The sequence below is a fragment of the Amblyraja radiata genome, chromosome 14 (genome assembly GCF_010909765.2).
Source record: "Amblyraja radiata isolate CabotCenter1 chromosome 14, sAmbRad1.1.pri, whole genome shotgun sequence".
NCBI classification, from domain to species: Eukaryota; Metazoa; Chordata; class Chondrichthyes; order Rajiformes; family Rajidae; genus Amblyraja; species Amblyraja radiata.
This window is the reverse complement of record NC_045969.1, coordinates 40,906,187-40,931,615: the sequence shown is the minus strand read 5'-3', so window position 1 is coordinate 40,931,615 and position 25,429 is coordinate 40,906,187. Positions and strand designations below refer to the sequence as shown.

The 25,429-nt window shown below is 43.1% G+C and overlaps 1 protein-coding gene across 3 annotated transcripts in view; it reads left to right on the top strand.

Annotated features, from left to right (window-relative positions):
* Nucleotides 1-25,409, top strand: part of pcyt1b (phosphate cytidylyltransferase 1B, choline) — a 49,388-nt gene extending 23,979 nt beyond the window's left edge. Inside the window, exons 2-8 of one of the 3 annotated variants that reach the window (XM_033033168.1) lie at nt 580-679; nt 3,431-3,547; nt 4,995-5,146; nt 12,531-12,609; nt 14,959-15,101; nt 22,439-22,627; nt 24,056-25,409. In XM_033033168.1, coding sequence (XP_032889059.1) covers nt 580-679; nt 3,431-3,547; nt 4,995-5,146; nt 12,531-12,609; nt 14,959-15,101; nt 22,439-22,627; nt 24,056-24,256 — 981 coding nt within the window. In that variant the 3' untranslated portion in view covers nt 24,257-25,409. The remainder of the gene's footprint in view (nt 1-579; nt 680-3,430; nt 3,548-4,994; nt 5,147-12,530; nt 12,610-14,958; nt 15,102-22,438; nt 22,628-24,055) is intronic. The other 2 variants (XM_033033169.1, XM_033033170.1) reach the window with 2 other exon arrangements.
* Nucleotides 25,410-25,429: the final 20 nt, after the last annotated feature.

Here is a 25,429-nt window from a genome sequence, read left to right as displayed (position 1 = left end):
GTACAAATTCCCTCCTTCTGAGCTGTAACTCTCTATGACTGTGCATTAGCACAGATGGAGCAAGGGGAAGAGCATGGAGCTGAGTCATGCTCTCAGTGAAAGCTGGAGAGGCTTGATAGGTTGAGTAGCCATTCTTGTTCAAAGGTCTCTTGTCAGATCCACTGTATGACTTTGAAGAGCTCAAGGCCCTTGGCTCACGGCAGGAGCACCCAGAATAAATTACTTCATTTGAAAAGCTAGTACAATATGATTCTCACAAATGCACATTCGTAAATGATTGAAAATAATGCCAATTTACCAGTGATTCTTTATGGCCATTACAGCAATTTATCTCAGTATTTTTTGTAAAATATGCTGAATTTAAATAGTTCTCAAATCCTCTTGGATTTGTAAAGGAAATTATTTTTCTGTATATTAAGTGACTTTAACCAAAGATCTTCTACTAAATGCAAAACGGCCCCAAATGTATTGAACAAATCACTCAGCATTGTACGGCTTTTATGCAGCTGTCAGATCTAATTCATACTAAAGCACTCGAGGATGTCCTAATCTTTATTATTTTTTTCTTTTTCTCTGCAGACATTAAATGAACCTGCTGCATTTGCAGATGAAATAAGCTGTCAGTGCAAAGCTCCTCACGAGAGACTGACCATTGCTCAGGCCCGCTATGGAACACCAGGTTAATCTTTAATTTCCTAACAGTTAATATTGTAAACAGCATATACAATGTTTTGTGTGGGAGGTGGGCTGATGCAAACTGGGCTAGAAGAATAAGACCAGAAATGTTTTTTTTTGACATATCACTAAGAGTAGAGGGGGAAATCTCTACACACCTTCCATGAGACTGTCCCAGAGACAATATTGGTGACTGTCTCTTCCCAACGATGCCCTCAATACTCCATCCAACCTCATGATGACCTCCCCACATAGCTTTCTTATCTCAACTCCTCACCATCTCTTTAAACCCTTCACCCCGACTTGGTGCAATGGTACAAAGATGCCACTTTCTTTCTTGCCTCGGAGAATGCAAATGTTTGTCTTAGAGCAGCAGTCTATTCAGGCTTCAGCCATGGTCTTCTAACAGCAACATCACTGAGCTGTTAATAGACGCAAAATGCTGGAGTAACTCAGCAGGTGTGTCAGCATCCTAGGAGAAAAGAAATAGGTGACACTTCGGGTCAAAACAAGGGTTTCGACACAAAACATCACCCATTCCTTTTCTCCAGACCCACTGAGTTACTCCAGCATTTTATGTTTATCTTCGGAGTAAACCAGCCTCTGCAACTCCTTCCTACACACTAAGCTGGTTAATGTCAATTCCACGTTAGAATCTTTACAATATCCAGTGAGGATTCTTAAAATTCCTGAAAGGATCCTAATCGAAGTCTCGACTGAGAATTTCTATGACTGTAACCATGATGTATTTTCACCATTTGCATTCTGACCAGATCATCATCCTTCAAAATCCCTTCTCCATTTTCCAAACCACACTTTGTTTATTCTCACTCATGTAATGTCTACTGCAGTTACATCAGCAGACACTTTAGTTCTTCTTGTAATCACCAGATGATATCCTGGTCTTCCAGTGCAAGAAGCCGCATAGGTAAGGCGGATGCACTCAGAGCATGGATTAGCACATGGGATTGTGATATGATAGCTATTGTAGAAGCAATAGCCAGCAGGGACTGGCAGCTCAATGTTCTGAGGGACCAATGTTTCTGGTGTCATAGAGGTGGAGGTAGAGAGGAAAGGGCATTATTGACTAGGAAGAACATACGCAGGACATAAAAAGGAGATCCCACAGGGAACTATCCAATATGGTCACATGGATTGAACTTGGAAATGAGAAAGGGGTGATCACTTTGATGAGATTATGCTATAATTCCCCCAATAGCCAGCAGGAATTAAAGGAGCATATATGTCAGGAAATTACAGATAGGTGTTGGAATTTTGATCCGGCTACCTGATATTGTACTAATATGGTTTGTTATCTTGTGTTACTGTCATTAGTTCATGTGATAGGAGCAGAATTAGGCCATTCGGTCTATCAAGTCTACTCCACCATTCAATCGTGGCTGATCTATCTTTCACTCCAAACCCCATTCTCCTGCCATCTCCCCATAATCCATGACACCCTTACTAATCAAGAATCTGTCAATCTCCGCCTTAAAAATATCCAATAACTTGGCCTCCACAGCCGTCTGTGGCAATAAATTTCACAGATTCACCACCCTCTGACTAAAGAAATGTCCATCTCCTTTTAAAGGTACGTCCTTTTATTCTGAGGCCAGGCTCTCCCACAAGTGGAAACATCCACTCTATCCAGGCCGTTCACTATTTTCAATGAGGGGTCTCCTCATCCTTCTAAACGTTAGTGAATACAGGCCCAGTGCTTATTATATTTTAACTAATTCATTCCTGGGATAATTTTCATAAACCTCCTCTGGACCCTCTCCAATGGAATCTCATCCTTCCTCAGATATGGGACCCAAAAACTGCTTAGAATACTCCAAATAATCTCAAAACTCCTAATAACCGTCATTATTAAAAAGGAAGGAATTATAATGGGGAATTCTTGACACATTTATACTTTGAAAACATTTATCTTGCAGTCATATTTACAGGCATAAAAATGAAATGAAGCCAGTCATTGAAAGTAGTGGCGGAAGCAATTTTGACATTTACATGGGATGTGTGTGTAATGATATTTCACAAGGATTGCTTGTGTATGTGTTTTGTTTCAGTGTGCAGAGTTGATCGAGCACACCAATACATGAATGAGATTGAGCAGTATGATCCCCTGAGACATTGCCGTTTTTACCGAAAAAAAGATAGAGTATGTGCTGGAGTAACTCAGCGGGGTCCGCCAGCATCTCTGGAGAAAACAGATGTGTGATGTTTCGGGTTGGAACCCTTCTTCAGACTGCCTCCTACAGAGATGCTGCTTGACTTTGAGTTATTCCAGAAGTTTGTGTCTATCACCAGTGGAGCAGATCAACATTATGAAGGAAGTGGCACTGGAGGTCTTGAAACACACAATAGTGGATCAATCCCCGGGGCAAGACCTAAATGTTATGGGAAGTAAAGAAGGAGATTGCAAGGGTCCTGGAAGAGATTTTTGTATTTTTGTTAGGCACAAGTGAGGTAGCTGAAGACTGGAGAATTATTTGATTGAGCCTTTATTTAAGGAGGGCTTCAACAACAAGTCTTACATCGGTGGTGGGAATGTTTTTGGAACCGATTTTGAGAGACGGTTTTATTTGTGCTCATAAAGCCATTTGAATAGACAAGGACTGATATTGGGGATAAAAAAGATACTTTCACCTGAAATATTGCTGCATTGTATTTGTAACTTTGTAAAGTGCAATTTGTATAATGGCCGGTTGTTCTACACCGCTTTCTAATTCTGTGCTGCTTTAACCTTTTACAGTTGACAGACCAGTGAGAGTTTATGCAGATGGAATATTCGATCTCTTTCACTCAGGTCATGCCCGGGCTCTCATGCAGGCTAAAAATCTCTTCCCAAATACCTACCTACTCGTGGGAGGTAAGAACTGAGGGGCAAGAGGGGAAATCCATCAAACTAATTGAGAAAAGCCATTTGAAGAATGTGCCGTCCATAGGTACTCAAGGTGGGCTTTAGAAACTGGAGGTTGTTTTCCTCGGGTATGATTACTCTACAGCTGGGATCTGTAGCACCTTCATTCACTGGCAACTTTTGAAGATAGGGCAAGGGTCTGCTCCACAAACCCTTCCTTGGTTTCTGCTAGCCTTGGCCAAAGGCTTTAGCTTTCCCTGAATGAAACAGTGCAAATTCTAGCACAGCTTCCATTTCCCCCATGTCCCTCAGTCATTATGTGCTGACAATGTTCCAAATGTGACCAGTGCATTAGTTTAAAACTGTGAGCAAATGTGCCCGCTTTGCATATTAATCCCCCTACATCTTTAATCTTGCGCTCTTGATGTTCTCCTGACACAACAACTCACATTTTCCGAGTGTCACTCAGTTTTGGGTTTAAAAATATAGCTACTCATGGTGATGCCACTCTGAAACACGAGCATAGCTTTGAATTCTTAAATAGATCTGCAATCTGTGTCATTCTTGCTTTCCGCAAATGTCACTTCTATTATTCCCTCAGTGTTGACAGTTCCGTTCATATCCTCCTACAGATCCATTGCTTAGTAATCAAAATGTTCTTGCAACAAGCAATTTTTTCTTTGATGCAAGTATTAAGGAATACATTATTGTTAATGACAAGATAAAGTACCACCAGGGTATATTAATAGTTTGATGCTAAGAGAAAGTTATAGATCTTTCATTGCAAGTGATGGTTAAATAACAGCACACACAATCAATCTTGTATCCAAAACATCTGACATGAAAGCAAAGGAAGAGTCATGTAGAAGCAGACATAAAGATTATTTGCAATGTAACTGGTCTTTTAGATTCACACAGACAAGCAAGATTGCATTGAATGCCGATTAAATCAGATTACTACTTCTGAATAGTCGAACTCTTTATGTTGCGCGGTTCCCCTCTTTGATCCCGCTGACCATGCAGAGACTCTTTCTCCCATATGTAGCATTAATTCACCCACTCCTGGAAAGGGACAACTGAAAGCTGCCTGTAACTGAGCCCCAACACCTTCACTTTCTGCATTCTCTTCCCAAATACATGCAATAGATCTTTGTTTGCCACTGTATGTTCTCATGGAAATGGGAGTGAGAGATAATGAGTACAAGATGTTATTATACCCCACCAGCACCATGTGTTACTGTTGTTATTAAACAGGAAGGATGTTATTATAATGGGAAATTATTTACATATTTATTTTACTTTGAAAACATTTTTCTTGTAGTCATATATATACACAAGTATAAAAGTGAAATGTTGCCAGTCATTGAAAGTAGTGGCAGAAACAATGTTGACGTTTACGTGGGATATGTGTGTAATGGATATTTCACAAGGATTGCTTGTGTGTGTTTGGTTTCAGTGTGCAGTGATGATCTAACACACCAATACAAAGGTTTCACTGTCATGAATGAGATTGAGCGGTATGATGCCTTGAGACATTGCCGCTATGTCGATGAGGTTATCAGGGATGCACCATGGACACTGTCCCCGGAGTTCCTGGAAAAACACAAGGTATGGTTCTCTGTTGTCCTTCTGGCTCCTACCAAGTGTCGGTGTGCTTTGAAGCCGGTTCAAGGGCGGCATAGTGGCGCAGTGGTAGAGACGCAGGCTTATCGTGCCAGAGATCTGCGTTTGATCATGAACACGTGTGCGATCTGTACAGAGTTTGTACATTCTCCCTGTGACCGCGTGGGTTTTCTCCGGGTGCTCCAGTTTCCTCCCACATGCCAAAGACTTACAACGTTTTGTGTCTCTCTAAACTAAACAGACTTTTGCTTGGATAAGATAGACACAAAAAGCTGAAGTAACTCAGGAGCATCTCTGGAGAAAAGGAACAGGTGACGTTTCGGGTCGAGACTCTTCTTCAGACTGAGTCAGCGTAAAGGGAAACAGGAAACAAACGGTGATATAGAGAGATATAAAACAAATGAATCAAAGGTATGCAAAAAAGTAACGAAGATCAAGGAAACAGGCCAGTGTTAGCTGTGGGCTAGGTGTTGGCGAGTCATTCATTTGTTCTCTGTCTTTCCATTCATTATGGGGTTTTAGCAGATTGAGGATGGATTCCTCAAGTAAATGTTTAAGTGTTAGGAACTATCTGATTCTAATTTTGTTCACTAATAGTGCCCATCAAATAAATGCAACATTAATAAATTCACAATTGACTCAAATCTCTTGATCTCTCCACTGAACAGCAAGTGTTTTAAATCACCCAGACTAGGAAGCTCCATTATTGTTTATGTAATTAACCCTGAAATTTCATGCCAGCTCAGCATTCAACACCATTACAAATAGTACGTCTTTATTCCTTTTACATTGGAGGTTCAAGCTGAACTGCTAAAGGCTAATTTTGCTTAATTAATTAATTTGGGAAAATGCCTCTTTTGTAATTCATTAGCTCTTAATTAATCCCAAGAAAGAACATTTTCAGCTCCTTGAAAGATCTGACAACACCGAGGCCCAGTCTCTTCTTTGTTTTTCCTCAGCCATCACTCCGCCCCTACACTCTCCATTCCTTGTCATTAGAGTTGTAGAGTTATATACAGTATTGTGGAAACAAGCCCTCTGGCCCAACTTGCCAACACCAACCAAACATTCTTCCAGCTTCCTACCCCCCCTACCCCTCCCCCTCCGCCTTCTCCACCCAGACCCACCCATCCAACCAACACCACCAATTATGCAAGAAGTTCAAGATTCAAGAGAGTTTATTGTCATGTGTCCCTGATAGGACAATTAAATTCTTGCTTTGCTTCGGCACAACAGAACATAGTGGGCATTGACTACAAAACAGATCAGAGTGTCCATATACCATTATATAAATATATACACACATGAATAAATAAACTGATAAGTGCAATTAACAGATAATGGGCTATTAATGTTCAGAGTTTTGTCCGAGCCAAGTTTAATAAGCTGATGGCTGTGGGGAAGTAGCTATTCCTGAACCTGGACATTGCAGTCTTCAGGCTCCTGTACCTTCTACCCGAAGGTAGCAGGGAGATGAGTGTGTGGCCAGGATGGTGTGGGTCCTTGATGATACTGCCAGCCTTTTTGAGGCAGCGACTGCGATAGATCCCCTCGATGGAAGGAAGGTCAGAGACGATGATGGACTGAGCAGTGTTTACTACTTTTTGTAGTCTTTTCCTCTCCAGGGCGCTCAAGTTGCCGAACCAAGCCATGATGCAACTGGTCAGCATGCTCTCTACTGTGCACCTGTAGAAGTTAGAGAGAGTCCTCCTTGACAAACCGACTCTCCGTAATCTTCTCAGGAAGTAGAGGAGCTGATGTGCTTTCTTAATAATTGCATCAGTGTTCTTGGACCAGGAAAGATCTTCAGAGATGTACACACCCAGGAATTTGAATCTCTTGACCCTTTTAACCATCGACCGACCCATTGATATAAACGGGGCTGTGGGTCCCCATCCTACTCCTCCCAAAGTCCACAATCAGTTCCTTGGTTTTGCTGGTGTTGAGGGCCAGGTTATTGTGCTGGCACCATGTGGACAGTTGCTCGATCTCTCTTCTATACTCTGACTCATCCCCATCAGTGATACGTCCCACAACAGTGGTGTCGTCAGCGAACTTGATGATGGAGTTCGCACTATGACCGGCTACGCAGTCATGAGTATAGAGTGAGTACAGCAGGGGGCTGAACATGCAGCCTTGAGGTGCTCCCGTGCTGATTGTTATCGAGGCTGACACATTTCCACCAATATGTGGTCTGTGAATGAGGAAGTTGAGGATCCAATTGCAGAGGGATGCGCAGAGACCCAGTTCTGCGAGTTTGGTAACCAGCTTGGAGGGGACGATTGTATTAAATGCCAAGCTGTAATCAATGAATAACAGTGGTCCTGAGTGGAGTAGAGGGCCAGCGAGATCGCATCCACCGTTGATCTGTTGTGGCGGTAAGCGAACTGCAGTGGGTCCAGGTTTTTGTCGAGGTAGGAGTTGATTTGCGCCATGATCAACCTCTCAAAGCACTTCATCACCACAGGCGTTAGTGCCACTGGTCGATAGTCATTGAGGCACATCACCTTACTCTTCTTGGGCACTGGTATAATTGATGGCCTTTTAAAGCAGGTGGGAACCTCAGACATCAGGAGTTTGCCTCAGAAGTGAGAGGTTAAAAATGTCCGTAAAAACTCCAGCCAGTTGGTCCACACAGGTTTTTAGAACACGACCGGGTATACCATCAGGTCCAGGTGCTTTTCGAGGGTTCACCCCTCTGAAGGATTTCCTGACGTTGGCCTCTGTGACTGAGATTGAAATACCATCACAGGGAATGGGGGCTCGGGAAGGCACATCAGTGTTCTCCCTATCAAAGCGTGCGTAAAACGCATTGAGCTCGTCAGGGAGTGATGTTTCGCCGACATTCGAGATGCCTCCTGAGTTCGCCTTGTAGGAGGTGATTGCATTCAGGCCCCGCCACAGCTGCCGAACATCTGTCTCATTCTCCAGTTTGGAGCAGAAGTCCCTTTTGGCCTTTTTGATGGCCTTACCAAGGTCATATCTGGACTTCTTGTAGACCACTGTATCATCAGACATGAATGCCCGGTGTCTGGTCTTCAGAAGAGTGCGGATCTCAAAGTTCATCCGAGGTTTCTGATTGGGAAACACTCTGAAGGTTTTTGTAGGGATGCAGTCCTCCACACATATGAAGTCTGTAACGACTGTGGCGTGTTCGTTCAATTCCGTTGCCGAATCCTTGAACATTGCCCAGTCTACAGACTTCAAACAGTCCTGGAGTTGTTCCTCTGCCCCTCTTCCTCTTCCCCCTCCCCCCCCCCCGACCAGTTCTGTACTGTCCTCACCTCTGGGGGTGCGCTCTTTAATTGCTGCCTGTAGGCAGGAAGAAGCAGCACCGCGGTATGGTCAGATTTACCGAAGTGAGGGCGAGGGATAGAGCGATAGGCATTCTTGATGGTGGTGTAGCAGTGGTCGAGGGTGTTTGGTCCTCTGGTGCAGCAGGAGACATGTTGGTGGAAGTTAGGGAGTGATTTCTTGAGGTTTGCCTTATTGAAGTCCCCAGCAATGGTGGTAAATACCTCAGGGTAAGACGTCTGGTGTATGGTGACCACAGCGTGCAGCTCCTCCAGTGCCAGACGGGCGTCTGCCTGGGGTGGGATGTAGACTGCGGTCAGGATGATGGAGGTGAATTCCCTTGGGAGGTAGAAGGGACGGCATTTCACTACCAGATGTTCGAGGTGTGGAGAGCAGGAGTTGGACAGGACTGCCACGTCTGAGCACCACGCAGAGTTGACCATGAGGCAGACGCCCCCTCCTCACCCTTTCCCAGATGCCAGTGTACGGTGGATGGAGAAACCTTCATGCTTGACCGCTGAATCTGGGGAGCTGGGGGTGAGCCATGTCTCTGTGAACACAGGGCATTCCCTCAGCTCCCTTTGATAAAGCAGCCTTGCCCTTAAGTCCCCCACTTTATTTTCAAGGGACTGTACGTTGGCCAGTAGGATAGTAGGGAGAGGGGGCCAAAGTCCCCTGCGCTTCAGTCTGACCTGAAGTCCTGCCCGTCGGCCACGTTTCCAGACACAATGGAGGCCACCCCTTTGTTTCCAGGTACTGTGCTTACTGTACCTGCTGTTTCTGCGAACCTGCGCTGGAACGGGGATTCCTTCACAGACGGCAGCTCCAGCTCCGTAACGAACAGGGGTTCCCTGAAAGTCGGCAGCTCCAGCTCCGTTGTTCCTGGAAGATCCAGCTCGTCGGCTCTGGAGGTCATCCCGGAGTTTCCAAGTACCGTACCGCGTTCCTCCGTTGGGTCGGGAGTTTTATAGCCAGCGTGGGAACGTTTTAAAGTCCGGGGCTCCCGCAGCTGTGGGAGATCGTGAAATCACAAGAGCCTTGAGGTGCTCAAGCAGCTTGTCCGAAACGGCACCGATTTCTGCCGTTTCCCTGATCCAGGTGAGTTGATGGAAGTTGTATTTAAACCTTTTATGTTCTGGTGCTCCGCAAAAGTCGCCGCGGCAGTGATGGCGCCGCAGACAGGCACCATCTCTGGCGAGAAGTAACTGCAGATGCTGGTTTACACTGAAGATAGACACAATAAATGCTGGAGTAACTCAGCGGGCCAGGAAGCATCTCTGGAGAAAAGGAATATGTGACATTTCAGATTGATACTGATGAAGGGTCTCGACCCGAAACGTCACCTATTCCTTTTCTCCAGAGATGCTGCCTGATACACTGAGTTACTCCAGCAGTTTGTGTCCACCACCAGTTAATTGATCATTAGGATAGGTCTTGAAGGATATGGAGTAAATGTAGGCAGGTGGGATTAGTGTAGATGCATGTTGGTCGGCGTGGGCAAGTTGAGCCGAAGGGCCTGTTTCCACGCTGTTTCACTACGACACTATTAGGTTTGTGTCTGGTGATTGTCACCACAATGAGCAGAGTTCTGTGCATTTACCAACACAACAAATTGATCAGGGTCTTTCTTCCAGTGCCAATATTACGCACCCATATTCTTCCTGCACACTCGTCTCTCATTACTTATTATCTCTCTATCCACCAAGTTTAGTGTACTAGCTCATCCCGTCTTCAAAGCTTCCCTTCCACAATTCACACTCTGCACCGTCCTCGACCATTTTGCCTGTGGTCTAAATAACTTGCACACTGCCTTCCAGATGTCAACAAGCTTCCTCCTAATCAACGATAAACATATTTCTTCTTTTATTTATCAACGACACTGCTTCCGCTTACGGAAACCATTAGTATATATTGTTATATGCTGGGCATGGTTGGGTAGATACAATGATATGCTTAGCAACATGTACAAGTTGGCACCATTCTCTCTTAGGCATGTTACAAACATGGAATTTGTTGAGGGAAATCAAAAATCTGCAGGAAGAGAAAACCAAAATGTGACCAAAATAAAGATGGCACAGCTGATAGGGCTGCTGCCTCACAGTGCCACACACCCTGTTCGATCCTGACCTTGGCTGCTCTGTGTGGAGTTTGAAAAATTTCCAAGTGACTGCTTGGGTTTCCTTCGGGTACTCCGGTTTCATTCCACATCTCAAATACGTGCGTGTTTGTAGGTTAATTGGCCTCTGTAAATTGTCCCGAGGGCTCCTTTCTCCTTCTCCTTTCTTCTCCCCCCCCCCCACCCTACATCAGTCTGAAGAAGGGTTTTGGCTCAAAACGTTGCCTATTTCCTTCGCTCCATAGATGCTGCCGCACCCGCTGAGTTTCTCCAGCATTTTTGTCTACCTTTCTATCTACCTCACTGGAGACTCTATGATTATCTTCACTGAACTTTATCTTGCACTAAATATTATTCTATTTATCATGTATCTGTACACTATGGATGGCCTGATTGTAACCCTGTATGGTCTTTCCGCAGGCTGGTTAGCACGCAACATAAGCTTTTCACTGTACTTCGGTACACGTGACAATAAAGTAAACTAAAAACCATTCAGCACTCATGCCCGCGTTGCCATTTAATTGGATCTTAAAGGCTTGTACCTAAACTCTATTTATCCCCTTATCCTCAGATCACATACAGCTTTACCTCACAAAACATCTGTGTCCTGGTCTTAAGCTTCAGTGAACCTTCTGTGTTTTGTGGGTACTGACTGACCTGGATTGATTGTATTTCAGATTTCCTGCATAACTAGCTCCGTACACGAGTAGCCCAGGCTAACTAGGTTTTCAATTATTCTCCCTCCTAATGTGGAAGCAACAAGCACTGTAATCTGTCTCAGCATTGTAAATATGGAAACCTTCTCATGTAAACCAGGGTCATTTTCACCTTTGGTATCTAGACAATAGTTGAGGTGAGTTGATTCCCTGAATGAAAATGAGGAGAGTTCCACTATGGGGAGACGATCATTTTGATTGTTGTATGTATAAATTAATTGGATGAGAATATAGGTGGCATAATTAGTAAGTTGGCAGATACCACCAACGTTGATTGGTACAGTGGACAGTGAAGAAGGCCATCTAAGATTACAACAGATGTTGATCAATTGGGGAAGTGCTGAAAGGAAAGTCAGATGGAATTTAATGTGGACAAGTGTGAAATGATACATGTTGGGAAGTTGACACAAGGCAGGACATACAGTGAATGTAAAGACCCTGGGTGGTGCTATTGGTCAAAGACCTTGTGGTACAAGTACATGGTTCCCCAAAAGTGGAAAGACAGGTAAACGGGAGGGAAGAAGTCATATGACATGCTTGCCTTCATTGGTCAAATCAGCAAGTAAAATGTTTGGGCGTCTGTAACAGTTGTACGAAATAGTGGTCTGGCCACACTTGGAATATGGTGGCAATTCTGGTTGCCAAACAACAAGAAAGATGTAATTAAGCCAGGAAGGGTGAGGAAAGAATTCACAAGGATTGCTGTCTGGATTGGAGGGCTTGAGTTGTAAGGAGAGATTGTATAGGCTGGGTCTGGTTTCACTCGAACAAAGAAGGCCAGGAGGTAACATGCCAGAGGTAACTAAAATGATGAGAGGTGTAGATAGGAGAGAGAGTCGAGGCTGGGGTGTCTAAAAAATAGTACATGGACTTAAGAGGAGGTTTAAAGGGGATCTGATGGATAGATTTTTCTCATAGAAATTAGTTGGTATCTGGATTGAGCTGCGAGGAGGGGTGCAGGGACAGTAACAACATTTATGAGGCATCTGGAAGAAGCAAAACATGGAAGGATTAGTATAGATAAGCACAATGGTTGGATGGATGCCGTGGGCTGAAAGATTGCACTGCTGGACCATGCTGATTCTTGAGAGAGGAGATTATGTATACAGTACAAGGCAGATCATTCATGTGGGTGGAAAAGGACTCAATACCATCCCCAAAACCTAAGCCCCTGAATCTCTCAGACATGAGTAGATAATCTGAAATTATTAATATTCCAATTTGTAACTAACCTCTCTTTTAGATTGATTTTGTGGCACACGATGACATTCCATACTCCTCTGCTGGATCAGATGATGTCTATAAACACATTAAGGAAGCTGGTATGTTGAAGATAAACCCGCCATACGTTACGATTAAGGTTACTTTCTGATAATGGATAAAAGCAGTGTGTCGAATTTGTACTTGTTGGGTAATCTGTTCAAATACTTGCTGCAATTGTTCTCAATGTATAGTGCCACAACAACTTGCATTATATGCACCTTCAACATAGACAGATGGTCCAAAGCACTTTACAGAAATGGGAATTAAGACAGAGATTTGGGAGGGAGATGAAATGGTAAGAGGGCACGGGAGGTGAACCAAATATCGTAGACGAAGCAGAGAATGAGATGGAGTGGTTTGGAGAATTCCATTGATTACTTGGCTGCCATTGAGGAATATCAAGGAGGCAAGAGTCAGATGAATAAAGAGTAGGAAAATTGGTAGAGGTTAAGGGGATTGTCAAGATAGGTAAGATGATGGTTGAAATTCAACCCGATGGTGGAAATCGCATGTATGAGGTAAAAGGCTGGGAATAGATGCAACTCATCAAAGATGGGTATGATGATGAGTGAGATAACAAGATTCAGGCACTAGACTTTTTTCTGGGTTGTATCAAACTTGTAGACTGAGCTATATGGAAGTCGGGAAACCAGCTCTTCTGGAACTGGAATGATTCAGCAAAAGAATGCTCGAAAAGCCACAATATCCTGGTGGTGGACAGGATATAGGTTCAACCAGGCTGTTGTTCAGCACTGACAAACTGAAGAGTTCACCACAGAGGCAGGAGATTGATCCAGTGCCAATTGTATTGCTATGGAAACTGGCCCCATAATTGGAATATGAAGCAACTGTGTAAATAGGAGGGGGTAGGGAGACAAATGTGTGAAGGGGGTTGGGGACATTTTAGGTGGGTGTGTTAGGTATGGAAGAAAAGTGATGAAGAAGAATTGGATTTGTAACTAAGCAAGAGCATCCCCTCTCGTCGACCATGAAGGAGGAACCTTTGAGGGCAGCTGAGTGTCACAGCGGTAGAGTTGCTGCCTTACAGCGTCAGAGACCCAGGTTCGATCCTGGCTACGGGTGCTGTCTGTACGGAGTTTGTAAGTTCTCACTGTGACTGCGTGGGTTTCCTCCCACACTCCAAAGATGTACAGGTTGGTAAGTTAATTGGCTTTGGTAAAACTGTAAATTGTCCCGAGTGTGTAGGATAGTGCTAGCGTACAGGATGATCGCTGGTCGGCGTGGACTCGGTGGGCCGAAGGGCCTGTTTCCGCGCAGCATCTCTAGAATCTAAAGTAAAGTCAAAGGAAGTGGGTGTCTGATATTACTGAAAGCTCCTGAGAGATCGAGGAGCATAAACAGGGATAATTGAACATGTTCACATTCATAGAGAATATGATTCAAGTCTTTAATTACAGCTGTCATGACACTGTGGAGGAATTGAAACATGACACAGTGTGAGATTGCATTTTACATATTATTCCACTTTTGGATTTTTCATTCATGTTAAATCTATTTCCCCACACACATGTTCCTACATTCCCACCTACATTTTGCAGATGACTGGTCAGGAGAATTAAAGCCTTTTGCTGATGTCAGTGTCAGTCAGTGTAGCTTTGTGTTCAACCAGCAGAGGGCACATTTACACTGCATTGGATGCCAAGACACTCAGTCTGAGGAAAGGGTCTCGACCCGAAACATCACCCATACCTTCTCTCCAGAGATGCTGCCTGTTTCATTCACTTTTAATACCGCCCAAGGGAGTTGTACATTTGAAAACACACTCAGGAGCGGCACGGTGGCGCAGCGGTAGAGTTGCTGCCTTACAGCTCCAGAGACCCGGGTTCGATCCTGACTACGGGTGCTGTCTGTACGGAGTTCATACGTTTTCCCTGTGATCACATGGGCTTTCCCCGGGTGCTCCAGTTTCCTCCCACACTCCAAAGACGTACACGTTTGTAGGTTAATTGGCTTCGGAAAAAAATGTGAATTGTCCCTCGTGTATGCAGGATAGATAGGACCAGTGTGCGGGGATCGCTGGTCAGTGTGGACTCGGTGGGCTGAAGGGCCTGTTTCCATGCTGTATCTCGAAACTAAACTAAACAGCCTGGTACCACCAAATCAAAACCAGGTGTGACAAGCCTAATGGAGAGGCGCTCATACATAATATTGATGCATTCAATTTGCCAGGTAGTTTGAAGGTGGTGATCCTTTACATTTATATAAAGGAAAATCATCACCTACATAGAATCTTCAACATCTCAGAATCTCAATATACTTTATTGTATTTAAGTACGCTAAGTGCAGTCACACTTGTGAAAATATGTTAGGACACTCCAATATATTGCAACTGATAATGTGTTGTAGTAATTTTTATTGACATTGCAATCTATTCTTTCATTTTTTAGGTATGTTTGTTCCCACACAAAGAACAGAGGGCATTTCCACCTCTGACCTAATCACCAGAATTGTACGAGATTATGATGTTTATGCCAGACGTAACCTCCAAAGGGGTTACACAGCCAAAGAGCTTAACGTTAGTTTCATAAATGTGAGTCTCCTATTATCTTGTGACCTTTCCTACCATGAGAATGGCATTGTACAAAGTTCTAACTAAATGCTGGCTTTGTCTAGCTCAGACTTGAAGGGATTGCTTACAATGCAAATAGCTCCACTGCAAGGATTCAGTGGTGCTGGGCAACAGACTCCCTATGAGTTAGCAATAATAAAGAGCTGTCCTGCCCTCACACGGTCTGATGAATAGTTTCCATGTCTTCATATTCTCACCCGAAAGAAAGTAAAATAACTTTGTTGCAAATGAATATTTGATTCAGGTAACACAGTGCGAGTTCTCATTCAATATTCTTCCAGTTTGTTGATACTTCATTTTAATTTATCCCCGTTTTCTTTGACGATGTTGCTGCCGCTTCCTTTTTTCCCCCCTGTCATTGCTGAGTCATTGCTTTACTTGTGCAGCTGTCCACACAATTCCCAGACTAAGGAGGATGTTCAGCCAGTTTAATTCCCCCCCTCCCTCCTGTCTCTTCAATTGTTTGTTCCAAGCACCAGTCGGCAGTAGTTAAAATGGCATTAACTGCAGAAATTCAAGATGTCAGTAACAACTATTTACTCTTGTAAATATCTGCTGGGCTGGGGGTTGGCAAGAACACTTGAAACATGTTTACTCCTTCACAAAGTGAGTAACACTGGTAACTATGGGGCATCTTGGTCAGTATGGGCAGAGATGTTTCCGTGTTCTATGACTATGCTAAGAAATACTTTCAGGCATGACCAACAATTAATGTATGTGACAATTTATTTTCTTCAAATCTAGTATTTTTTTAAATAGTTAATTGATACTCATTCTGCTGATATGATAAATTACTTTGGAATATTCCGTCACTGTTGCAAGTTGTGGATGGCTGGCTAGTGTGTGGAGTGGCATTATTGCCAAATTGGTGCATTATCAAAAGTTAAATTAATCTGCCTAAAAACTGAAAGACCATGCACATTCCAAAATCAATGCCTCGGTTTGTGAAATCATCTTATCACCGTCTGCTTAGATCTGTTGTTTTCACACCTTGCCCTTCCATGTCTCTAGGCTCCCTCTCCCCTGACTCAGTCTGAAGGGACTCGACCCGAAATGCCATTCCTTCTCTCCAGAGATGTTGCCTGTCCCGCTGAGTTACACCAGCATTTTGTGTTTATTTTTCCCACCCTGCCTCCTGCAAGGCTCTATCCCCTATTCCCAATTCCTCCATATAGGCCACATCTGCGCCCAAGAAGAGGTGTTCCATACCAGGTCATCCGAGATGTCCTCTATTCCATCATGGATGAGGCCCTCACATGGGTCTCCTTGGTATCCTGTAGCTCAGCTCATGCTCCCCCTTCCCCCAGTCGCAACGGGGACAGAGTCTCTCTAGTCCTCACCTTTCACCCCTCACTCATCGCATACAGCACATAATGCTCCAACATGCTACCTTCAACGGGATCCCACCATAAGCCACATCTTCCCATCTCCATCACAACGGAGGATAACTGGGAGGAACCACTGCAGTATAAATGTACAAACCCAGAAATCCAGGTCGCTGCTGCAATTCTATGCTTCTCCACAGCGCTGTTGCAGGCTTCTCTGCAGAACAATAGAACCATTGAGTTAAGGACAACTTCAAACATTGCCAATCTATTATGACTGTAAAGAAAAACTTCTGAAAATGTTCTGCCTTATTGAATGAGGGGGAGCTGAATTTACAAAAGTAAATTAAGCTTTGCCTAATAACGTTTCTGACCCAAGAAAAATATTTTTAAAACATTCCATGGATTCATTAAATTCTATTTTTTTAAATGATGATTTATCTCAAATTGAAATGTCAGTCAGAATCTTTATTTCACTCATTAAAAATGTTAAACATGAATGTTTTTGACTTCCTGTTTTGCTGTCAGAACACAATGTGGTTTACAGTTCAACCTGTTTGATGATTTAATTATTATTTTACTTCGGAGTCACATGAGTGACTACGTGAAGAACCCCGCCAGGACGCATGCGTGTCATATCGCTTTCACGCTTGCGAAACGACAGGCGGGGTGGAGCGTTCCCCCGCAGCGGTAAGTTTGAAACCGCGACCTGCAGGTAAGTGATTTACTCTGCGGTAGTTTTTGTCCCCGCGCTATTTTTACACGGGGGGGGGGGGGAAGCTGGACAAAATAGTGTCCACAAGTGCTGCGAGTAAAGCTGGCTGGGGAGGACCGTGAAGTTGCGGGAACCAGCAGCAGCTGAAGGCACAAGCACCGTAAGTGGGATCAGCTGTGCCGACTTTTGGTCCCGCGCCGGCCAGAACACCACGGCCAGGCGGGAGACTATTCAGAATGGGGCCGTCGACTTTGACAAGTTGAAAACGGCAGGAGGCGGGGTGGAACGACGTTCCCCCATAGCGACAATTTAAACCAGGACCTGCAGGTAAGAGTACTCTGCGGTCTTTTTGTGTTTTCCCATGCTGATTACAGGTAGGGAGCATGGAAAAGTCGAAGAAACCAACGAGGGCTGCGACAAAGCTGGTGGGCCAGCAGCGGCCAGCGGCACTTGAATCACCTATAATGGGATCAGCTGTGCCCGATGTCGCCTCCGCACCGGCCAGATCCACTCCGCGGCCGGGCGGTAAGGCAAGACAAAAAACCATCAAAGTCGTGGACTCAGATGAGTCCGACTTTGAGCAGCCGCGGGCGGCCAGCGACCGTGAGCGCTGGAGCCGGATGGAGCGGTGTGTGGAGCATTTGCTCCAACGTGACAGGCTCCGGGAGATGGAGTCGAGTCACTGTGGGCTCTATGTAAAACCCACAGCAGCACCTCTTGTAGGGCTGCACAGTGCTTCTTCCTCATCCGAGGGGAGTACTGGGGGTCAGTTCTGGGCTGATCCTGAAGAGGGGTTTGCAGAACAGAAATCAAGTGTGCAGGGGGTGCAGGAACGTGAAAATCTACTGGACTTGGTGTCCAACTTCATACAGCCAGACCAGACTGGCCAAAACCTGGAGGACACCTGACACCGGGTAACTGTATATCCCTGAATGTTCCTTTAATAAATAATTGTATATGGAAACTCCTAAACAGCGGGGATAACAGCTTTCACCCGCACAGTGGATGAGAAGGACATGTCGCAGGACCAACAGGATGCACTGGCACTGCTTTACGACACACGGCCATAGACAGCACCCTTACGCACCCACCAGTAGAACAAGACCAACTGGTGAAAGCTCGAAGGTCCGGTACACCAAACATGAGTCTTTCTTAGGCCATGGCCCAGACCGGCCTTCTTGAAAGATACGCAAACCTCCAACATCAACCAAACCACAAACCCAGACACCGACGCCTCAACATCAACGAAGGATTTACAAAAAGAAGTAAACCTGCCACTGGTAACTATGGAGGTAGGTGGGTCTGGTTCCCTACAAATTGCAGGGAGCATGGAGGTTGGGGGGAGATTACTCTCCTTTCTGGATGCATGGAGTATGTTAACTACCGATACTTATATTTTAAGCAGTATCCAGGGATATACAATAGAATTATACACAAGTACAGCCCTCCAGTTCAACATATACCGAACCGAATGTTCGTACTTTCCGGTAAAGTAAAATCAGAAGCGCATGCTGAACTGGAGCGGCCTTACGCAAAAGGGGTAATTGAAAAATCCCAACACGAACCGCTAGAATTCGTGTCCAATATCTTTACCAAAAACAAAAAAGATGGTGGTTGTCGCATCATCATAGATCTGACCAAATTGAATACATTTGAACAATATATTCATTTTAAAATGGAAATCTTTGTTACTGCTAAACAATTGATTTCCAAAGGTTACTTCATGGCTAGCATCGATTAAAAAATGTTTACTATTCAGTGCCTATACGAGGTGACCACAGATGTTACTTAAAATTCAACTGGATGGGACAGCGCTGGCAGTATAGAGCGCTGCCAAATGAGTTAACATCAGCCCCCAGGCTGTTCACTAAAATTTTGAAACCAGCCCTAGCGTTTCTACGGAAACGAAAACACATGGTCATGGCATATCTAGATGACATACTTATTGTGGGCAAAAATTTGGAATTGGCCAAACAAACTAACAGCCACAAAACAGTTATTTGAAAAACTGGGGTTTATTATCCATCCAGTTAAATCTAAATTAATGCCTTCCACTACTATGGACTATTTGGGGTTCACCATTGACTCAGTTCACATGTCGGTGACTTTGCCAAAGGGAAAGGCTATAGACTTAATAGAGGCTTGCAATAACCTCATTGACATCAGTAACCATCCATCAGATTGGTAGCAAAAGTAATTGGCAAAATGGTGGCTGCTTTTACAGCCTTTACATTACCAAAATTTACAGAGAGCAAAAATACAAGCACTCAAAATCAATGCTAGTCATTTTGACAGACCAATGAAGCTACCAATCAAAGCTATAATGGAACTAAAATGGTGGATAGATAACATTTGGCTTTGTTTCAATCCAATCATTATCAGCAACCCTTCTATGGTGCTACAAACTGATGCCAGTGCACTTGGTTGGGGTGCCACCAATTCCATCTCCAGCTGTGGAGGTAGATGGACAGCTCAGGAGGCATCATTATTACTAACACTGGGCATAAACTACCTGGAAATGTTGGGTGCATTCTATGGCCTAAAGTCATATTGTACTGGGTCATATCACCAGCATGTTAGACTACAGATTGACAATACCACCGTGGTAGCATATATCAACCACATGGGTGGAAACAAATCGACATCATGTGACAATCTGGCTAATACAATTTGTCAGTGGTGTATCCAGAGAGATATTTGGATATCAGCTACTTACCTACCAGGTAAACTAAATTTAGTGGCCGACACCAGGTCACGCAAATTTAATGAAAACACCGAATGGATGTTGAATAAAAAGTATTTGCTGATATTACAGCACGATATGGAACACCAGATATCGATCTATTTGCATCCAGGCTTAATCACCAGTTATCAAACTATGTTTCGTGGGAACCAGACCATGGGGCAGCGGCGACAGATGCATTTTCGCTGCATTGGGGGGGGGGGGGGGAATTGTTTATTTATGCATTCCCTCCTTTCTGCCTCATCAGTCGGGTATTAATGAAAATACAGCAAGACTCTGCGTCTGGTATTTTGGTAGTACCCGATTGGCCTACTCAACCATGGTTCCCAGTGATACTGAACATGGTATTAGAACCATGTATCACCATCCCGAATAGACCAGACTTATTGGTTCATCCCATAACAAGGGATAGCCACCCATGCCATAACTATTTGAATTTATTAATTTGTAGAGTTTAAAAATACCACAACTACAGCTGGGACTGACGGACCGAACAGTGAATATGATTTCGGCGGCCCAAAGACAGTCCACCAAAAAACAGTATCTGGTTTATATCAGGAAGTGGGAGATGTATTGTCACAAAAACAGCATCACCTACAGAGATATGAACATCCCGTCTGTTCTGGAATACCTGGCAGGCCTCCATTATGATGAGGGGCTCAGTTATAGTGCCATCAACTGCGCCAGAAGTGCCCTATCAACTTATCCATGGCAAGGAACAGAGCGTCACTCTGCTGGGACTCACCCACTGGTAACAAAACTTATGAGGGCAATTTTTAATACCAATCCCCCAAGAACCAGGTACTCCCAAATATGGGATGTGAGTATTGTCCTGAAGATGCTCAGGAATTGGTCTCCAGCAACAGCTCTGTCCCTACATAGACTGACATTAAAAACAGTCATGCTAATGGCATTGGTCACGGCACAAAGGGTACAGTCATTACATAAATTAAGACTGGACACATGACTTCTTCATCTGAAAATATTACGTTTCATATTTATGAATTAGTAAAGCAGAACAGACGGGGATCAGCAGGCCTCAATATAGAATTTAGGTCTTACCCAACAGATGATCGTCTCTGTATAGTAAGACATTTGTCGTTATACATGGAGAACACAAAAATCATCAGAGGCAATGAGAAGGCACTTTTAGTCAGCCATAAGCAACCACACAAAAGAGTGACGGTCCAGATCATCTCAAGATGGCTGAAACAGGTTCTAATACAGGCTGGGATGGATACTAATATTTTTAAATCTCATTCCACCAGGGCTGCAGCTACATCGGCAGCTATGCAGTTGGATGTACCAATGGACCAAATCCTCAAGGCAGCAGGATGGTCAGGGGAAAAACATTCCAACTATTTTATCATAAACCAGTCATTAAACCTGGAACATTTGCATAAACAATTTAAGTTCTGTAATTTAATTACCCCATAAATAGGGGCTATAATTTGTGTTAATCAATTCATGGATTTCAATGTCGGATTCATGTCTAAAATATGTTGACACAATTCCTCCTACAGTCATTAAGGCAGATGTGATGCATGGACTCGTTTCCACGGCATGAAATCACAAAGCTTTGAAATCTTCACGTAGTCACTCACGTGACTCCGAAGTAAAATAGTAAGATTAAACGAGAACTTACCAGTTCGAAGTTTGATCGTTATTTTATGAGGAGTACGTTGAGGGAATACGTGCCCTCCGCTCCCACCCATGATCATATACTCAACTGGTATTTCTTCTCTAATCTTACTATGTTTAAGTCATTACAGTTATCTGTGATTTCACACCGCTGCTTTGAAGAATGACACGCATGCGTCCTGGCAGGGTTCTTCACGTATTCCCTCAACGTACTCCTCATAAAATAACGATCAAACTTCGAACTGGTAAGTTCTCGTTTAATCTTACTATTATATGGCACAGATTCCACAGAACTGTTACCGAAAAGTACGGAAGGAACTGAAGATGTTGGTTTACACCGAAGATAGTCACAAAATGCTGGAGTAACAGCAGCATCTTGGGATAGAAGGAATGGATGACGTTTCAGGTCAAGACCCATCTTCAGAAGAAGTCTCCTTTTGACTGCAGAGATGCTGCCTGAACTGCTGAGTTACTCCAGCATTTAGTGTCCATCTACGGTGACACCTAAAAGCAGCAGAGGTCAGGGAAGAGGTACTTTATGCATAAAGACTCATAGGCATTTGATGGGACTGGCAGTGAGCTGTTTTGCTTCACTCCTAAAAGCACAAAGTGGGTCTCATTTTGAATCACACTCTTGGAAGAAGTTCAATAAAACCAAAGCTCTTATTAGATGGAGTGCGGGGGATACCCAATCAGCTGGGCATTATCATTGGTTGGGATCAGAAATAATTCACCACCATTCTTCCATGGCATTGTTTGCGGAACCAGCAAAGAGGGAAAGTAGCTTTTGTTGAAAGAAATTAGATTGCAGTGTATTTTATTTCCACTGATCTTGCTTTCAGTCACTGAGCTGAACATGTGTTTTTTCTACCAGGATAAGAAGTATCGTTTCCAAAACCAGGTTGACAAAATGAAAGAAAAAGTGAAAAACGTAGAAGAAAAGTCTAAAGAGTTTGTTTACAAAGTGGAGGAAAAAAGCCATGATCTTATACAAAAATGGGAGGAAAAATCAAGAGAATTTATTGGAAACTTTTTAGAGCTATTTGGACCAGATGGAGCCTGGGTATGTTTGTCATGAATATTTTCCAAAAATACCCCACAAATATGTTATTAATAGCAATTTAGACTTTCGTCATTAGAGATATAGCGTGAATCAGGCCCTTCAGCTCACTGAGTCCGCACCGACCAGCGATCACCCTCGAATACTCGCACTATATACAATTTATCACAATTTTTACAAACCTGCACATCTTTAGTATGTGGGAGGAAACCGGAGCAGCCGGAGGAAATCCACATGGTCACAGGGAGAACGTGCAAACTTTGTACACACATCACCTGTAGTCATTTTGTTTTAGTTGCTGTCCTAAACTAAGTTCATCAATCCCTCTGCAAGATCAATTGGGAGTGGTCATTTTAGACAAAAAGAGAGTACATTTTAAGTAAGTGACATCCATAAAAATGAAATTGCATTCCTGTTTTCTAAAAGACAAAATGAGATTTTTTAACAATTATTTATATTATTAAATTTGTATCATTTTCTGAAGAATGGCTTCTCAACTTCAAGAAGGATTTGCAAAGTCTTTACCTTAGGTTCATACTATCTGTGCATTGGGAATTTGGAAAGGTCCATAGTGTCACGGGCTTCTTTCAGATTAAGTTAGCTTTGAGTCATTGAGTCACATAAACCTTGAATAACCAGGAACTGAACCTGGGACAACATTGAATCTATCGATCACAGACAGAGGAGAAATTTGTTCACTTTTGATCACTCTACAATGATGCCTCCTGAGTAAGGGTGTGATCATGGTGGGTGTGGATATTATCGAACATAACCCTTTCAACAGTTTGCTGAAACACGCTGCTTTGCCTGAGATTTGAAAAGTGAAAGGCTGTCACCTATGGAGCATGGTTAATGCCTTTCGGAACAAATGAGATAGGAAAGTCAACTAATTCAATAAGGGAATAAATAATGCACTTTTTAAAAATCATCTTCATTTCCAAATACAAGATTTGTTATACAAGTCAAATGTGGCATTTTCATTGGTGAAATAAAGAAAGAAATATTATTTTGAAAAAAAATTTAAAAGAAAACAAGCATTAATTTATCTGGAACATTGTGTGAACTGTCATTTAGAGGAAGGACAGGCAATTCGGCAAGGTCCTTATTCGATAAGGTCCGTTATTGGGTTAACTTTTGTATCTGGTTAGGCGAGTCAAATTGACATATGTGGGAATTAATCCCAATAGTTTGTTGGTCAATTTTGTACATTATTTTTACTATCAAGACATTAGTTATGTCTCAATTTTGCTTGTGGCTGCAAACTGTGACAGATGAACAAGTTCCACACATTTAGATAAAAATGTTGGTTGTACTGCATACAGTATGTTCAGTAAATGAGAGTGCACTGTCTATTAATAATCATGAACTGCTTGTCACCTGGCAGAGTTACTATATTATTATGTGTTTTTTTTGTATCTTCATGTTCTACAGAAACAGGTTTTCCAGGAACGAGGCAGTCGGATGCTTCAAGCTTTGTCTCCAAGACAGAGTCCCTCAAGCAGCCCAACAAGAGAACGGTCGCAATCTCCGACCTTCCAGTGGCCCTTTAGTAAAACCTCACCCCCATCGTCCCCAAAGGCTGCGTCTGCCTCTGGCAGTAGCAACAGTGATGGAGAGGACGATGAAAACTGAATGAATAAGGACCAGCAGCACGTGAGCAGATGAACAGGATCAGCACTGATACAATCTCAGGCCAACCTCGACCTTTTGCTCTCCATCATTCTCAGGCACTTAATAGAATCTGATCATTACTATGTAGTACTACAAATTATTTGTGCATACATCACAAATAGTAGATACTAGATTGTACCAGACTCTCCAATTTCAAGAATTAGCTCTATGCTTAATACTGGATACAGCAATGTAAATGGCTCCCTAGTTGCTGGAGAATCTGACACCATCCCTCAATATGAAACCAAAGCAATCTCAGAGAGCAACAGTAATAGGAGATGGTAGATAAGCGTTTCGGCTGGTATTATGAAAATTGCTTGAATAATTGCCAAATCAAGCATCATTTCCCAAATGAGGTGACCCAACATAATACACAAAACAAATTCTAAGATTTCTTGATCAAACGACTTAACTACATGATCTTTAAGGAGCTTAAACCTTCTTCAAAATATAATATAAAATAACAAAAAAAGGATAACCGTAATATCCTACCTTGCAAAATTTGTTGACTTCTGAGCTGTCTTCTAACTTAATGAGCAGATACCTTAATGACCAGTCTGAAGAAGGGTCTCGACCCGAAACATCACCCATTCCTTCTCTCCAGAGATGCTGCCTGTCCCACTGAGTTACTTCAGCATTTTGTGTCTACCAAAAGATCCTTAAATACGTCTCAAATATAGCGTTTACTTCAACTTTCAATGTTTCACAGTTTCAGCAATTTTTACCATTGTCATCACAAAGTGAAACAGGTAAAATCAACATTTAAATCTGTGGAAACATTGGCCCAGAATCTGTTGTGAATTAATATATTGTTTAAAACGTACACTCAGTTATTAACCTCTAAACTCTCGTCAGTTTATGGTGAAGATGTTTTATGAGTTACAAATCACCTTTACTTAGCTGTTACCTTCATGAAAACAAGGGCTCCCCAAGAAATGCTTAAAGAAACATTTAATTAAAATTAATCAGACTTATCACACTAATGTAGGGCTGGAACCTATTGATCCACAAGTTATTATCTGCAGAGATTTACTTTCCAAAAATTTCCCTCCAACTTTCCAAAAAGAGAACAATTGAAATTAATCTTATTCCCGAAGATAGGAAGGAGATTGCACAGATTCCAACCGGAAACGA